Genomic DNA, 17,838 nt, shown 5'->3' on the forward strand with positions numbered 1-17,838 from the left:
TTCGCTTGAGTCACGCTGACGCGTTGCCCACCATATGGATGGCACAAGCGTCTTCACAGTCGCAGGTCGGTCCGAAGCAGCGCCATCCAGGGCCCGACCACCGACATCGGAAGCGACGCGCCGCTCTGACCTCCCCTAAGCCTTAGGTGCTTGGCCCCGTCACTACCGCAGGCAGTCCAGCATTGGCAGGCGGATAGTGGGGGTGGGGTGTGAAGCGGGCAGGGGGTGCGAAGATGAGATGAGGTCGCTGGGCACCGTCGATGAAAAACCGTACGGAGAGAAAGGGACCTTCTCTTCTCCCGTCGAGAATTCCTGTGGGGGTAGGGCGCGAGATGGAAAAGCGAGGTGGGCGCCGTCGTCGCGCGGCGGAAGGGAGACAGATGCGGGAACAAAAGAGGCGGATGCGTGAAAGAGGGGTACCATGATGATTCATGTCGAGAGGCGCTCAGCAGTGATGCCAGAAAGAGAAGCACGAGCAGCGCGATTCACAGCGAGCGGAAAGTGAAGCCCCGCCGTTCGGCGCACATGTGTTTCTTTTAAAGGTGCTTTTCGCACTCTGCAAACACGCAAACTTCGCTAAGTACAGATTCTCGTGCATTGGTCTGTCAAGAGGGGGCCGTGCGCATGGCATGTGGGTCATTGGCTGCTCAGGAAAAAACCGAGAAGCCGCGCTTCACAAGCGCTTCTTCAGGGATAGAGGGAAAACACTGCCGCATTGCCGAGGCTATCGAGCTAGCCGCATGTACATCCGAGTGGCACCGCAAATCTGCTCTCGTGGCCGTTCGAAGAGGTGCTCTTCGTTTGCTCGCCTCGGCCTCTCACCAACCATCACCTTGTACGCAACACTCCGCCCCTCCCCCCCCCCCACACACACACTAAGAGCCTTAGCCCATGGCACAAAAGCCACAGACAAGGAGAGACACGGACACACCGGCGCGCCGAGAGAGTGAGAGACATAGCCCAACAAAGGTGAGCGCGCACGTCCCTCGTACATGGCATAAATCAGAAAGGGGCACAGAAGAAAGCAGCAAACGTACCCGAAGGTCAAGTGCGCAGCAGCAAGAACAAGACAGAAAACACTTCACTGGGGTGACAACGAATAAGCTCAAGGACAAGGAGCACGAGAACCAGATGAAGGCACAGATATCAAAAAGGCAAAGGAGAAGTGGGACAAAACCGCCCAACACAAACAGAGGTAGAAAAACGGTCGAGGTCACGGCGTGTGAAATGACGATCGGCCCCCGCACAAGTGAAGTGTATGTGGAGAGAGGAGGAGGGGGGAGGGGCTTCGTACGGAAAAGAACAACAGCAAAAAGGGCCGGGATAACACCACCACAACCGGTGGCCTCCTCCGACACGAACACAAACTACATACACACACACAGCACTAAGCCCACTCATCCGTCAGTTATCCTCTCACCTTCCCAGGCTCATGCCAGGGGTCTGCGAGAGGCTTCCTTTCCAAGCACTAGGTGCTGCCGGCTTACACGGTGAACATCTTACTCATGCGGACGCATACCTCCTCGTAGTTGTCAAAGGCGCTCAAGAGGCTGTTGTGGTAGGACGGCGGGGCGCCAAAAAGCTCAACAGCCTTGTCGGCGTCCGCGCCATCCTTCTGAAACTGCGGGAGGCGAGCAATGGAGGAGATGTCGAACTTGATCACCTCATCCTGCTTCGAGTAGAGGACGAGCTTACGGTTGTGCCTGATATTGTCCCAGCCGGCCAGAGTGTGAAGGTCGCCGACAAACCAGGGAAAGACCTTGCGTGTGACCTTGGGGGTGAGATAGGAAAAGGCTACAGCTGCGTCCGACATGGACGAGAAGGTACGATCCAGCACGAGGGACGCATGCGGGTAGCATTCCGCCACCACCTGCGCCGCAGTACCGCCGCCGATGCTGTGGCCAAAGAAAAGCAAGTTGTTCTCGTCGATCCTCTCCTTCTCAATGTACGCTCGCGCCACTGCGGCAACGTCCTCGACCAATTCGCCGAGCTGCGAGAGATAACCGGTGCTGAAGCCGATGCCGCGTGGGTTATACAGGATGGCGTGTGCCTTGAGAGCGTCGCTGATGACGTGGATGTCGTTGAGGCTGTTCTCCAGGAACTCCGCGTTGCCGCCGCAGTACACGATCCAGCGCGACGTCTCATACGCCTGCTTTACCACAAGCGTCTGCAGCTCGGTCTTTCCATCCAGCGATGGCACCATGCACACATCGACAGACTTGTCTTTCTTTCGAACCAGCGTGCGAGCAACCGCACGGACGCGGCGGTTGCGCGCATCCTGCTGCTCAAGGACCTGTAGAATGTTGGCCGGATAGCAGGCGAGGATTATGATGCCCCCGAGGATGCTCCAGAGCTGCATGAAGGTGACCGCGACAGTAGTCCACACCCCAACCGAGGGCAGAACCTCCTTCATCCAGGCCGCCATCGCGGTGGACAGAAACGGAAGGATGACGACGCGCGAGACAAGGTCGCTCTTGAAACCGATAGTCATGAAGAGCAGCGTGGCAAACAGTCCTTGAATCGCCAACGAGCACACATACCACACGAGAGGGCCCCGGGCAATGAACAGATTCATGATGAACCACCCTACTGAGGGCGCGAGCAACTTCAACTTGGCAGGAAGATAGCGGTTGGCGGAGCTGTTGAGGGCCGCCACCACGAGCACCAGCGCTGAACCGAAGATCATCTTCGCTACTACTCTTTCTTCCGCGCCTGTGCGGGTTGCAAGACAAAGAGGGACGGAAAAACAGGGGGAGGGGGAGGGTGGAGGAACACACTCCCGCGACGATGCTCAACGAAGCGACCGTGAACAAAAAAAAACGTGGAGATGAAGCACGGGGGAGAAACGAACGAGCGGGGGCCTGGAGGACGACTGCCGCAGAGGCGCTTGCCAAAGAACAACCACAACGAAAAAAAAAATAGAGAGCTGACAATCCAAAAAGCACAAAGGAAAAGGCGCGAGTCGGTGCGAAGGGGAACAACAACGAACACGAATGAGTCCGGCCAACCAACAAGCGAAGGAGCCACAGAGCTGGGCACGACGAGGCGCCTGTACCACTAGACCGGAGCAGACAGAGGAGAGGAGACACAGAGGCCCGGCAGCCGCACACGCGCACAGAGAGGAGCGAGAGGAGAGAGAAAGAGCACAGACGCACGAGTCATTCGCAAGTCAGCGCAGCTCAAGGGGAAGCAATAAAAAAACACCCAAACAGAACAGAAACAGAAGAACACAAGACAGAAAAGGTGTGTGAGACAGAGAGAGGAGAGACAGGAGGGACACCGAAGGTGGCTCGAGTACACTGCAGACAGCAACAAAGAAAAGGCAGTACACGCGCGGCCTTGGGCGCCCCTTTCTCTCGGTTTGTTTTTCCCTCGGATTCACGAAATAAACAAACTAACACACACGATAATCATGTGAGCACTCGCAACTCCGGGATCTCTTCTTGCTTCTGCTTGTCGGTCGATATCAAGCGTGCGCGGACAGAGTACAGAGAATGAGGGAAGCAGGGGAGGGAGGGTGTCAGTCACACACAAGTCGACAACCAGCCGGCGAAAAACGCCGATTGTGGGGTGGGTGGCGGGCCGATGCGCCGTTTTTTTTTGGGGGGAGGGGAGAGAAGGGGTCGGAGAAAAAAGGTATGAGACGAGGAGAGGAAGAGGTGAGGTGGAGTGCCACCGAAGAAAACGAAGTGAGAGCGCAGTGTGAGCACGGCGTGCAAGAAGAAGGTGCGGCACATGGAGAGGGAGAGCTGCGCGCACGGAACGAATACCGTCGCGCATGCGTCACCGCGTCACGCCCCCTCCCTCTTTTCAGCGTCCGTCATTGCATCACGGAATGAAAAGAGAGTCTGCCCGTGCTACGCATTTGTGCCCCTCTCCCACACGACAAAGCAAAACTGTCCTTGAGCGAGTACCCACCACCAACGGCCTTTTGCACCGCCTTTGCTCTCTCTCTCCATGCAGATCAATTTTTTTTTTCGGTCGTGCATCCTTTCTCAGGAGCTACTCCACAAACGTAAACGCACACATAACCACAGCTCACCACTCTTGGGGCACCAGGGTAACCTTTGGTCTTTAGGGCGCACGCCCTTTTGCGGGGAATCGAGCCGCGCGCCTCGTGCGCAGGACGGGCTCCGGCTGGGCGCATGCCTCGATCCAAGCAGGGTCGCCTGCAGCGTCCTGCCTCCAGGGCAGTGCGACGGCGTCTCTGTCGCCCGCGTACAGGGGGCGGCCCACCGTGCACGCCGCACGAGCTCGAGGAGGAGGCGGGCCAGCCTCGGGGCAGGGCCCTCTGAGACCCGGCCTGCGTGCCGTGTTCCTGCGCCCAGAGCCGCTGCAAGTCGCGCTATCCCGTGATCTGGCGCGGCGACTCGTCGCGTGGGAGTCTGCAGGGCTCGGCGGTGCTCTCGCCATGCTCCCGGCGTCTGCGCCTCATCAGCCCGCCCCGTCGGGATGCAGACGGGCTGTGCCGCATGCTTCGCAGGCATGCTCGTCGGGGGAGGGGGGTGATCGGCATGGGCCGCTTCGCGCCCCTCACTCGCGCTCCGCTGACCGCCGGATGCTGTGCCTGGGTGTGGTACACCGTGCCGGCTGTGCCCCACGGCGCCTGCGCGCCGTGCTCGCATTTGCGGCATCCCGCGGCCTGCGTCAAGACGGCGTTCTTGCCTGGGGGAGGTGGAGGAGGAGGGGAGGCGTGCCCGGATGGCTTGCCCGCATGCTGCCGCGACAGTCCGGATACCGCCCTGCGCCGGCGGCGGCAGGAGACGCTCCAGCCTCCTCTCCACCCGCACGCCCTTCACAGTCGCGGGGCTGTGGCCGGGCAGAGGAGGCTGGCGGAGGGGGCCGGGCCGGGGGCCAAGCCTGTGCGCCGGCCCCGCGTAGAGCCCCCAGCCTGTCGCGCTGGGCAGCCGTGGGGGGGGGGGCTAGGGGGCCGAGGCGGCTGTTTGCGGAATTATTGACACGATTACGTAGTGCGGTGGTTCAAACGCAGTGGTGGTCGCGGGCCTCTTCGGCACGGCGATGGCTCAGACGTTGCCGCCGACAGCCGAACTCCGCGACTGTAGCTTACCACGCTAGATGTTGGTGAATAAAGGAAGCCTTCAGTGCAGGCACGCATGTACAGTGAGCTCAGTCCACATGCATGCGAGCACGAGAGAGAAGTGGAAAACAAGAAACAAAAACAAAGAAAAAAACTACAGACCTCTACTCAACATGACGTGGGCCCGAGGAGCGGATGGGAGCGAGGGCAACACCGCATCGCGCAGCAAGGACACACACACACACACGAGGGATAACCTAGCAAAGAGGGTGTCCAGAGTTCCCAGTAGCCAACCCTCGCTCTTTATTGTCCCTTGTGGACACCGCTGCTTGTCAGCGCTCATGGGCTGCCTCTCGATCTCTTTTCGCCAGGCCTTGGGTTTCCTCGTGCACCGTACCACTGCCGCGACATCTAAGTGCGTCCGGAACTTCAAGAGGTGCCGCGAAACCTTCCGTAGGCAGTCTGCACGCTGTCTTTCACCGCAACCGCCCATTTCCAGCTGCGCTCTACCATCTCCAGCACGTCGTCCTCGTTTGTTCGCAAACACTTAGAGTACACGTACCCTGAAGCAAACGTCAGGGCCGAAAGAAGAAAAACGAGCACGTGATTTAGCGGGAAAGAGTGGCCGTTCGTGACAGACCAAGCAAAAATCGGTGTGACAACGAAGGGAATGACTGCTCGCACAAGGGCACCACAGGACTGGCTGATGCCCATGATGGACCCGACGTGCGTTGGTGGTGCCGAGTGGGCGGTCAACATGGTCATAAGCCCGTAGCACCACGAGGAAAAGAACTGGCGCACGCTTGTGCACAGCAACACCGCCGGAAAAAGGAAGTAATTGGACTTGATGTAAGACGCGAACGGCAACAGCGCGATGGAGACGCCGCACCACAGGGAGGCGATTCGGAACAGCGACAGCTTGTTCACGTACCGGCAGCACGCTTTGTAGAAGAGCAGATTTGACGCAAGGCAGGGCACGCTGTTGGTGAGGACGATGTAGCCAACCTTGTCGGCCTTGAAGCCAAGGCCACCCTTGTCGGCGTGGGCGATGCCCCACAGAGGCAGAATTTCCTGCACGGTCATGTCTGCCGCGCTCAGGAGGACGTAGAGAACCAGCACGGTGCGGGTTACAGGACGTTCAAACGCTTGTCTGTATCCGAATCGTTTGAGTTCGATGTCATTTCCGTGCTGCTGCTGTTTCTCGATTTTGCCTTCAGAGGTGTCGGCGCCGCTGTTGATCGCGGCGGCACCTCTGCCTCCTCGCTCTGCCTCCACGAAGACGGTGCGGCTGTATTTGTCTGATGCAGCATCGGCAGCCCGACACTTGTCCGAGGTCCTCTGCAGATCATCCGTTTCGTCAGCAATAACGAGAATGTCCAAAAGCGGTGACGAGAACGGTGGGCGTTTGAGCTCCAAAGAAATGCCCTCGTCTTCCGTATCGGCGCGGGTAAGAAACATGGGGCTTTGCCCGCAGTGAGGCACCACCGTCAAATCCGGCTCTGACGCGTTCGAGAGTGTTTCAGCGAGGACAAGCTGATCAAGCCGAGGGTCCTCTCTCAGCAACGGTGAGGTAACGGTCACGAAGTCCACCACCTGTGTCATCGCAACGTTGCCGACCAACGGCCTGCAAGACTTCATAACAACGCAGTCGCCATCCTCGTCCTCGCTGCGGGAACCGTTGGTGTTCTCGCTGTTGGTGGAGACGGTGGTCGCCTCTAGCTGCTCCGTAGAATGCATGCTCGGATGAACAAACATTCGTGGCTCACGCAAGAAGCAGGGATAGATGTACCGCAGAACCATGGGCAGCGGCTGGGCTTTCACATTCGACTCCATCACAAAGAATGTGCAGATCAGCATGCCAAGGTTTGTGTAGAAGAAAATGACCAAACTCGGAAGGAGCGCTGGCTTTCGACTGAAAATGCTGTCCTTGCTAATGTGCGCCCATCGCAGTGCCGACGAGTTGGCTGGGTCGTACAGCATACCGCCAAGAGTGGGGCCGATTAAGACACCGATTCCATAACACAAACTGACGAAGGCAAACCCCTTGGCTGCGTTTGTTTTGTCGGTGATGTCGGCCATCATTGTCTTGGCAACCAGGATGTTGCCGTTGAAGAGGCCGTGCATGAATCGGAAGAAGGCACACATCCACACAGTCGTGCTGAGACCAAAGCCCAGCATCATAAGCCCGCTTGTGAAAAGACCACTGATGATGGGGAAGCGACGGCCGTACTTGTCGCTCATCCAGCCCCACATCCGCGCGCTCAAGACTTGGCCGAGCATAAAGACTCCGATCAACATACCTGAATTATAGCCGGCTTCATCAACGGAGACGCCTTTCAGGTGGGCGACGAGCAGTCCCACAAACGGCAGAAGCATCGTGCTGCACATGCTCTCGTTGAGGAGGACGAAGGTCATAGGGATGAGCTGGTTCATGGGCAGCGGCGTGGCCTTCCTTTTCTGCTTGCGGGCCTCTCCCTGTCGCCGGTTCTCTGACCCGTTCACCACGACATGCGGGTCGCCCGGCTTGCCATTTTCGACCGAGTGCATGCAGAGGCCGGTTGTGAAAAGAGAGTAGTTGAATCGGATGGGGAAGTACACCGTGACACGCGTAGGCGGGATCAAATGCTGCACGCCAGCTTTCAACCCTCAACCTCTACCAGGGCCGAAAAAGGAAGGAGGCGTACAACGAACCTCAGGGTGAAGATAAGGAGGCGTAGAAAACCAGCTGCGAGTGTATGGGGTGTTAAAGGCCTCGATGGCGCCGGGGTGTCTGTTGTTGGCGTTGTGATTGCGTGTTTGCCCTCTGAAGAGAGCCAGTGAACCGTAGAGATGCTAGTGTTCGTGTGCGCGCGTAGCTTTTTAGGGCAAAAGCAATCATAAGAGACCGAAAGCAGGAAAAAGTGAAGCACTGGCTTCAGAAGATATCAGAAAAGCAAGGAGAAAAAAAAACACTTTCCAGCGTTACAACACAGACACACCTGACCCTTTGTGTTGGGCCTACGCAGGTGTTACGACCCAACCACCACCACCCTAAAGCAAGGTAGGCAAAGAAGCAGCGGCTCACCTCTCTCTTTCTGGCCGTTCTGTCTTCCGCTGGCGAGAAATGCTGTTGCACACACGCACTAAGAAACGTGTACAGAAATAAGGCAACCTCTGTATTCTCCCTTCCCTCTCTCGGCTCAGCTCTTCAGAGGGGAGCAACAGAGAAACAGCCGAAATAAAAAAACAGAGAAGAGAAAGACCAGCCGTGTACAATTCTCACAGTAAAAAGTGTGCACAGGCACTCACACGCAGTGGGCTCCTCGTGTGTGTGTATGATGGGGGGGGTAGGTGTGCCAGTGCCGGAAACGAAACGACCACAGCGAGAAAACAACGTAAACCCGCTGGGGGGGGGGGCAAAACACTAGCAAGGACAGAAAGGCAAGAGCAAGACACAAGAAAGGAAAACCTAAGTCGCTGATTGCCAGTTTGTGGATATATGGTTCTATACCCTTGTGTCGGAAAAACACATACAAAAAAAAACTTGCCGAAAGCTACTGCGAAGCCCAATATAAATGCTTATATATTCTCTTTTCCACAACTTTCTTCTCGCCGTGGAACTGGTCTAGGGCAACGCGATGGTCGTCACACCACGCTTACAAGACAGGCTTGCTTTCGAGCTACACCATAAAAAGGCGGAAAAGCGACGCAAACACGAGCCACCGACACAACTGGACGGTGCTTTACAACGTGCTCGTGAGTGAACAAGTCGTAAAAAAAAAGCAGAAACACGATATACTGTGACGTGGGTTTCTAGTAGCAGCAGCAATCAGAAACCAAAATTTAAAGGAGCCTCGACGTTCTTCCACGCGCACTCTTGCTCTCTGCTCGGCAGATATCGACAGAATACACACGAGGTGCGTAGAAATCGTATCTGAGAGGGAAACGTCAGGCGCAGTGTGCTTCTGTTTCGTTGTGCGCGCGCAGGACGGGTGCTTCCTCGATTACTGTCTTCTCAGCTCCTGTTGTCTGAGCGCAAAAAGATAGGTTGACACAAAGAGATAGGTTGACATAAATAGATCGGACTGGACACGAACGGATTTGTTCGGTACATGTCCTGTTGATGCCCTTGATTTTCTTTCGCTGATGGCTTTGTTTTCCGTGTTTTGGGACTATTCCATGTGGTGTTGATTGGGGGAGCACTCTTTTTGCTTTTGTCACTTCGTTGTGATGTCGTGGTTGCACGAGGCGAGGTGGGGAATTGAAAGACAGTAGAAAAGACTCGAATGACATGTGGGAGAGGGTGAGACGGTGTGGCACATAGAGCGAGGGAGAGAGGAAGAGAGGCGCGGGCGGGGGGGTCACGGCTCGTCCAACACACATGTGCGTTTGCGGCTCCGTGTCGCCCATCGCATTCCACCTAACAGCGCTCCTCGAGTATCCGCTCATACGGAGCATCTCCGCAAAGAAAAACAAGAGAGAGACCCTCGAGGAAGAGGGGAGCCTGTGAGGCAGCCAAGACCTTTTGCATTTTGTGGCTGCCGCCGTGTCAGAGGCACCGGCCCCGGGGGGGGGGGGTATGCGTTCCTGCAGAACAGCGCGATAGCGCGGCCCCTGCTCGCATGCGCAAGTAGGGGAGATCAGCGGTACGGGATCGTTTTCTTTTCCGTTTGTTGGTATATGCCGGACAGGATGCCCTGCTTTCTGTTCTCTCACCGTTTCTGTCGGCGATCGAAAGGGCGGAGGACAAATATTTACAAAGACTTACACATACTCGGAGATATGCGGGCACGTATCTGTCTGTCGCTGCGCGTGTGGCACTAAATAGGGGGCCCCAACTGACCAAAAGAGAGTCTCACGCAGAGGAGCTGAGAGTCACCGCAGGAAAGCAAAAGAAGGGAGGGGAAAACAGAAAATGCTATGCGCCAAAACAACAGAAAAAAAAAACAAAGACGGAAAGCACACACACACAAACACACACACGAAAAAACACACAAGAAATGCCTCGCATTTATGCAACACTGGAGAGGCAGGTATCAAGAATAAGAATATCAGTGCTAGAGGTGATAACCTCGATAAACAAACGCACAGAAAAAGAAACTCTACTGCGCACGCAGAGAACGAACGCAGAAAGAGAGATGGAGGAAGAAAGCTGACGACAACTCATCTCGCCCACGCATGCATATCCGAAATCCTCCTCGGCTTCGCACGAGAGGCGCCGCTCAAGACAAGCTCTCTTGCAGCAGAAGAAAAAAAAACAAGGGCAAGAAGAGAGAACGGAAAAGCGAAGGCGCACGGAGCATAACACAGACATGGACGTGCGCACGTCCGCAAACGTATCCCTGCTTACCATTCTCTTTTACTTATGGATAAGCGTCTCACTGCTCCCGCGTTTGCGACGCAATATGAGCGATGAGGAGAAGCTCTGCAGCAGAGCATTAGCTCGCACCCAAGTATCCCCTGTTTCTCATCCAGACTCTCCCTCTCTCTATGCACGTTGCTCATTTCTGTCCTCTCTTTAAGCACAGATAGCGGATGGTAAACGAGAAGGGGGAGAAGAGGATACGACTTCAGCCGCAGACATAGCCGTCGCCGTGTTCCAGGGGACTGGTGCCAGCTCTTTGGCTGGGGTACCATACACTTTACAAGCCCACCTCGTAATGCCTCGCATGGGCTGTGCGTCGACGCAAACCACAAGCAACAGCATCCTTGCTCGATGCACATGCACCCCCAAAGTGACTAAGGAAAAGGGGGAGAGGCGAGTACGCGCTACGCTGTTGGATTGCCAAGGCATCCTTCCTCACCGGAAAAGGTCAAAGAGGATGCGCAGAGACCTCTAACTCCCCGCACCCCCCCCTGGAAAGAAAAAAAGAAATATCGGTATCATAACAAAAACGCAGCGCGCACATCGAGCGTTTTTTTTCTGCACACCGCAAAGGGAGTCACTACTGCAGGCTCAGCCCTCTCCCTCCGCGGCCGCCACCCTGTACCAGGTCCTGCACGTGCCGCTTGTTCTTTTGTTTCTCCTGTGCCGTGTCCTCTCACTCGACCCTCTGTCCCCCGTCAGCAGGAACCTTGTAAGAGCTCCACCAACAAAGGCCGAAGCGGGCAGGAAGAAGACAAAGACATGCACAAGGAAAAAGAAAGCATCACCGTTTATGGCCCACGCAAACAGCGGGGCAGTAATCAAGAGCGCGCAGGCGCGCAGACGCGCACCAGTGCACCACGGGAATAGTTGATCTCTATAATGAACCCAGCGTGGCCTTGTGGCACCCAGCGGGTAGTCAGCATGGTGCTGAGGCTGTAGCGCCACGAGATGCACATCTGCAGCGCTGACGTGCACAAGAAGACGAGAAAGGGGGGGTCACAAGCTGCCGTGGAGGCACGACATCAACGGTAGACAACCCACAGCAGTGCCGCCCACACAGACGCTAACACGCAGCAGACCCATCCTGTTCGCGTAGTGGTGCTCCACAATGCGAAAGAGGGCCTTGGCCGCCAAGAACGGTGCACTGCTCACCAAGAGAATGTTCCTTACCTGGCGTGTCGTCAACCTCAGATCACCAGCGGCGACTGTGTCCATCCTCCCCGTGCAAACAAAAAAGAAAGCAATCTCGCGCCGCCATGTGCGTGCTGGGGAGGACCCTGAACGGGGTGAGCATATGAGATGAGTGCATGGACCGGAGGAGGCTTCGCGGTAGCCAAACGTTTTGGCACCGGCTTCTCCTTTTCCTCATACTCCGAGGGAGCCGTTAGGCTCGAGTTCGAAATGCAAGTCGTGACCGCATCTTTCGTCTTCGCAGGATCGGCCGCGTTACCTGCATCACTGGCTATGATGTCGATGGAGATCTGCTCCGTCTGTGCATCGCTCGCAGCCTCGCCATCCGCCACGCGCCGCTAGTGGCCTCCACAGCCTGCTGAGTCAGGAACCTTTGCTACATTTTCAACGCTACACTTGTCGTGCCCGCTCTCCCTCTCTGCATCGTCGTCATCCGTCTCATAGTGTATGTGGACGGCGGCACAAAACGGCTTCGACGTGTACCAGCGGCATGGTTAAATGGGCCATAGAAACCCTAGCAGCAGCTCCGCCTTCGGGTCGGACCCCCATCGGGCAGAATGTGCACACGAGCATGCCAAGGTCTGTGTCCGTGAAAACCACGAAACTGTGCAGGAGGGCGCGGGACGGGTGCCGAAGAAGCCCAAGGCGTCCAGTGCCTGCCCAGAAAGCACCTTCACAGCGCTGTGGCTCGTGCACCAGTCCACCCACTACAAGACCAAAAAGAAAGCCCAAGGTGTTGCGCAGGGCTCATGGAGGGGTGTCGCCAGCATGATTTGCGAGATCGGTGATGTTGCCACCGTCGTCTTGGCAGCCAGGATGTTGCCGTTGAAGAGGCCGTGCATGAATCGGAAGAAGGCACACATCCACACAGTCGTGCTGAGACCAAAACCCCAGCATCATAAGCCCGCTTGTGAAAAGACCACTGATGATGGGGAAGCGACGGCCCTACGTGTCGTTCGGGTAACTCCGCATTCTTTGCGCTGGCAACCCGGTCGATCATGCGCACGCCTATCATCTTGCCAGAGAAGTATTCAGCATCCTTCACGCGGACGCCACGGAGAAAGGCAATCAGAGCTCCGACGAACGGCATCAACATGGTGGGGGAAACGCTCTCGTTGAAAACCACAAACATCATGGCAACGAGTTGGCGAACTTGCAGAGGCGTCACCTTGGCCTTCCACGGGCGCAGCTGCTCTGCCGTCACCGCATCTATCGAGGTGTGAGCTTGACGGCGGTCCCGTCGCTGCCCAAGCTCACGTACACGGAAGAGAAGACGAGAAGCAGCCGACTTCCTCCTCGTGTCCGATCTATAACGGTGAAAGCGAGCGAAGAGGCAACAATCACAGGAACGACATCCTCGACTTTGGCTGAGAGCGCAGCACAGCTCCAGCGTGAGAAGGAAAACAGCAGCAACTAAGAACAAACGAGGGCGGTGGTAGAGGAGCGCAACATCTAGTTCAGGCATCAATCGGAAAGCCAGCGAAAGGGGCGCTCAGACACAGATATGCTAACAGAAACACACACCTAACGGTAGAACACGTTGCGGCAACGGAAAGTATCAGGGAGGATAGAATGGGTGCACAGAGGAAGGGGGAGGGCGCCTGTCTGTTTGTATGGCGCGTTTGTGTGTCCTGGAGAGGGTCAGAGAGAAGGATGTCACACAAGAACACACACACACACAAAATAAAAAACGCAAACAACGACAACAAAAAGAATCCCACCTCACAAACTCGCACACACTCAAGCAGAAAGAGAAAAGAAAGTGGAAAGCGAAGAGGCCAGTGAGAGCAAGAGGCAACGCGTGGGAAAGGTATGTGACGAGTCCGCTACGGTACGGTGGCAGTTGCGCCTCCCCTGTCGACAGAGCTGGATGTCAAGGTGATCCGGGACACTACAGAGAGGGAACGCGCGTTGCACCTTCCTCTCGGAGTTTCCCCGCCCGACAGAAGATGGTGGACTGAAGAGAGAGATCCAGGGCTGCCTTTGCTTCCTATTTGGTCCGTGCGTGCACAACGTTTATCTGTTTCGATACACGCCGGCATGCTCGTTGGCGTCGTGTTTGGCAGCAGTGCAACTCCGATGGCACTAGCCGGTCGCACCAGTTGCCGAGCAGTCGCTCTCGGAAACGAAAAAGGGCACTCCACCCACACGTACACGCGTGCACAGAACACGGGTAGGAGAGACTTGCGCACTTGCCCCGTCCCTTATGTGAGCCCGCCTGCGGTTCTTGCTTCGCGTCGGACCTCAGCCAACATCGATAACGCAGGAACGAAGTGCAACGTTATAACACCACTTCTTCCTTGCCGAGTAAACGGGAGCCTCAGCCAAAAACAGGGCAAAAAAAAAAGAAGAGCAGCTTTGCCGCGCGTGTCTCCACCTCTACTGTTGGTGTTGATCTCTCGGATAACCAAGACTCGCCGGGAGAAACGGAGGGGCGACACAGCCACAAGCAAAAGAAAAAGCAGCAAAAAAGCACACAAGCTGGACACTTGTACCCGCGCAGGGGGTTAGCAGAGCATCCGGCGCATCGAAGCAGGCGCTTCGCCTCCCCCTTCTCAGAGCATCATGGTGGAGTTGAGAGCGAGTGCGTCCATGACAGAATTTCGGCACGGTAAAGGGTGTCACGTCATCGGCGCGCCGACAAGCAGGAAAGCTTCCAGCATGCAAACCGCTTCACGTGCCCCGCCGCCGGCTCGTGGCCACCAGACGGAGAGACGCATCGCACCAAGGAAGGAGGTGGACAAATACGACAACATACACGCACGCACACACTTGCAGCACTTCCAAGCGAGAAAGTGGGGTACCTGGTTGTCCGCTCTTTCTGTTTCAACGCTGCGTCTCATCATAACCGACATGGGGCTTGGTGGCGAGAACATGAATCGGTCAGCCGGACACCCGCACTGGGAGAATAGAGGACAGTACAAAACTCAGCAGCAGCGGCACGCACGTAATCCAAAAGACGAAGTGATAGTTGAAGGGGAACGGGTGCGTGACCCCGTTTAGCGACCACGCAAAGATCGGCGGAATCACGGACATCGTCAGCATGCGTGAGAAAGAGGCGATGGACTGAGCGATTCCGTTGATGGAGCCGGCGCACTCGTCCGGCGCGCTGCGCACCACGTACATGAACATAATCGAGTAACACCAGGAGAGGCCTATCTCGCGCGTCGAGGTGGCGACGGCGGCGGCGTAGAAGATGGTGGACTTGTCTGTCAGGTACGCACAGCACGGTGTAAGAATGGAGGTGGTGCACCACAGAAGCACTGAAAAGTCCCACAGCGGTCGGGTGGCGCCGCCGAGGCACTTCAAGATGCGGCTAAAGGCCAAGCTCACCGCAACATAAACAATCGAGGAGATGCACAGCAGTGCGCCAATGTCGGACGAAGAGAAGCCAAGGCCGCCTTTCTCGCGCTCCGCGATTGCCCAAAGCGGAATCACCTCAAGCAGTGCACTCTCGGTGGAGGCGATGCACATGTAGATGATCATTACGTTCCGCGAGGTCGGCAGCGCAAGCGCCTCGCGGTAACCGAATGCCTTCGGTTCAGAAGCGCGCGTTGTGAAGCCGCTGTCGGATGCGCCTTCGCGAGATTGGCACAGAAGCGGCATATCGCTGCATATCTTTTCCTTGAACTGCGTCTCTAGCCGGTGAAGTGGGGGCGAAGCCACATCTTCGCCGAGGTGCCGCTGCTGACCAGGAGCGTCGCTCTCGCCGCAACGCGCACTTTGTAGCAGGCCGACGGAAGAGGAGTAAGAGGCGGCACGGGACGTGAGCCGCTCCGAGAGGCCGTACCGGCCGGTGCTTCCGCCCCTGCCTGCCCCGGGGCTCTGACTGACAAAGTCTTTCGCCCGCGAAGTAAGGGCAGCCGCCTGGTTCAGGATCTCCGGCGCCGACGGCGCGTTTGTACACGGGAACGTCTTTTTCGAAAGCGGCGGACGCAAAAGCGCGGAGCTCGGGTGTCCGCTAAAGTTATCGGCAGCCGCGACGTTTTGCCATGCATCTTCGGCCACATCGTTCTCATCATCGTCTTCATCTTCGATCACGGCAATCTGCTCGGCGTCGTTGGAACGACTGGCAGCAGCCATGCCGCGCTGTTTCGCAAAGTCGGACATTCGACGCTCTCGGTGTCGTGCTGACATGAAGAGCGACATGAACGGGCCGACTGGGTGGCGGCTGGTCTCTGGCAATACGTGCGAAATCACGAGGAGCGTGATCGCTGAAAAGGTGCTGATCACCACGCACGGCAGCAGGGCTGGATGCAGCACAAAGATGTTGTCGTTGTCCTCCATCCCGCCAGTGAACAGCCGGGGCCCGAGTACGGGGTGGTGGCTCGGGTTGTAGAGATATCCGCCCAGCGCCGGCCCGACCACAGAGCCGACACCCCAGAAAATACTAATCGCAGCAAACCCGATACCCTCCGTGTCCTTGTCGGTGATGTCTGCTATCACCGTCTTCGCAACCAGGACGTTTCCGTTAGCGCAGCCCTGGATAAAGCGTGTGATTATGCAGAATTTCAAATTCGGGCTCAGGCCAAAGAAGATCGATACAACGGCGTTGGCTAGGAGGCCCATCTGAATCATTGGTTTCCGCCCGACTCGGTCACTTGCCGTTCCCCACAGCTTACCCGTCAGCATCTGGCCGAGCTGATATATAGAAATCAAGAGGCCAGAGACGTAGCCCGCCTCACTAGGCGGAATGTCCTCTAAGTGTGCCACAAACAGCCCCACAAACGGCATCATGAGCGTCGCCGACAGCGACTCCGACACCAACACGGTCGACAGAATGGCCATGTTGGTGTAGAAGGAAGCTGCTCTACTCTTTCCCTTCATGGCGGAGAAGGCGTGCTCGACGGGACGTGAAGCACCACTCGAGAACCAAATGAGGCGCGCGTCTGTATGGCGCCTGAGCCCTGGGTGTCTGCTCTCAGCGTGAAACAAAGGGAGGCGGTGGGAGGGAGAGGGGCAACACCTCGGTATAAAAGCAGCAGAAGCAGCAGCAGCAGTCCAATATGACGGGCTTTGAAGATAACGAGGGAGAGAGAGAAAGCGTGAGGAGAAACGGCAGACGAGGTATAACGCGGTGGGAGAGGGGTTTTGAGCTCAGAAGCGCGCCGCCGTCACACCGCCCCATCAACAGAAAAGGAAAACGAGTGCAAAAAAAAAATGATGCGACTCTCAGCTGCAGAGACACAGAGAGGTGAGACCCGATCCCTCTCCACCCCCTTCACAAAAGAAGGCAAAGAGAAACGGAACGGCGGAGAGCTGTGCCGCAGAGCAAAGCAAAACGCGGCCAAAGTCGAAGCAAGCGGACTCTTGGACAGACGAATGGGGGAGGAGGGGGTGGGGGTGACACAACCACCACGACAAAAAAAAAGGCAGCGGCGAAGAGAGACACACGCCCACACACACACACACACACACATGCACAGGTGCACGTGGGCAAAAAGGCGTCGGCGAGAGAGGCAAAACAGAAAGAGGAGAGGCAGCTGAAAGAACAGCAAAGGAAAGCGATCACGCCGACCACTTGAGAGCAAGCGAAGGTGTGAGACTGCAAAGAGGAACCGTGGACTTGCTCTGTTTGCGCGAAGGGAAACGGTATGGCGCTTTCGTCTGCGCGCTGGTGTGCGCCAGGCGAGAAGAGTGTTTCGATCCTTCTCGAGAGAAAAGGTGCTGGTGCACCAGCGTACACTTAGGGTAAATGCGTTCGACCCTGCACGTCACTCCGAGAATCTTTCGATGCGCCTGTGGATGTGATCGATTTCCTTTTGTTGTGCGTGACGCAAGATCCGTAGGCGCTCAATGAGTGAGTCTGGCAGATGCACGTCTATGTGGGTATGCGTCTGCACACGCACGGCACAGTACAACGGGAGCGTAGACGGCAAAGGCTTCTGATGTGAAATCGAGAAACGCGAAGCAAACGTGAGAGGGACGCGCAGATACGCGCCTACGCCCGATAAACTCTCTCACGTGCAACACGGACGTTCACTAGGTTCTTCAGTGCGATGCTCGTAATGATGGCGATGATGATGAGAGCGGATGGAATCAACATAGCACGGAAGACCTTCAAGGGGGGGGCCGCAGACGATTAAGAGGAAGAGAGGCAGTACATGTGCCAACGCGCAAAAAAAGAAGGGGAAGAGAAGGGTTGCACGACAGCGTTCGCTGGAGTGCACCGCAGATTCGGAATGCCCTAGCCGAGGCACGAACGCACCGTCGAGTGCGGCTCAGCCCCCACTCTCCGACACTGTTGACAACAGTGGGAGTG

General features: G+C 56.7%; 3 protein-coding genes across 3 annotated transcripts; all 3 read right to left on the bottom strand.

Annotated features, from left to right (window-relative positions):
• Positions 1 to 1,483: 1,483 nt before the first annotated feature.
• On the bottom strand, positions 1,484 to 2,686 carry LINJ_35_2850 (conserved hypothetical protein; the record flags this gene model as incomplete). Its single annotated transcript, XM_001469028.2, has 1 exon — positions 1,484 to 2,686. The coding sequence occupies one exon, from the start codon at positions 2,684 to 2,686 to the stop codon at positions 1,484 to 1,486; it is 1,203 nt and encodes a 400-aa protein (XP_001469065.2).
• A 2,781-nt stretch (positions 2,687 to 5,467) lies between these two features.
• On the bottom strand, positions 5,468 to 7,585 carry LINJ_35_2860 (conserved hypothetical protein; the record flags this gene model as incomplete). Its single annotated transcript, XM_001469052.1, has 1 exon — positions 5,468 to 7,585. One exon carries the CDS (start codon positions 7,583 to 7,585, stop codon positions 5,468 to 5,470), a length of 2,118 nt encoding a protein of 705 aa, XP_001469089.1.
• Positions 7,586 to 14,459: 6,874 nt separating this feature from the next.
• On the bottom strand, positions 14,460 to 16,403 carry LINJ_35_2870 (conserved hypothetical protein; the record flags this gene model as incomplete). Its single annotated transcript, XM_001469053.1, has 1 exon — positions 14,460 to 16,403. One exon carries the CDS (start codon positions 16,401 to 16,403, stop codon positions 14,460 to 14,462), a length of 1,944 nt encoding a protein of 647 aa, XP_001469090.1.
• Positions 16,404 to 17,838: the final 1,435 nt, after the last annotated feature.

Source organism: Leishmania infantum, chromosome 35 (genome assembly GCF_000002875.2).
Source record: "Leishmania infantum JPCM5 genome chromosome 35".
In the NCBI taxonomy this organism is placed as follows: domain Eukaryota; phylum Euglenozoa; class Kinetoplastea; order Trypanosomatida; family Trypanosomatidae; genus Leishmania; species Leishmania infantum.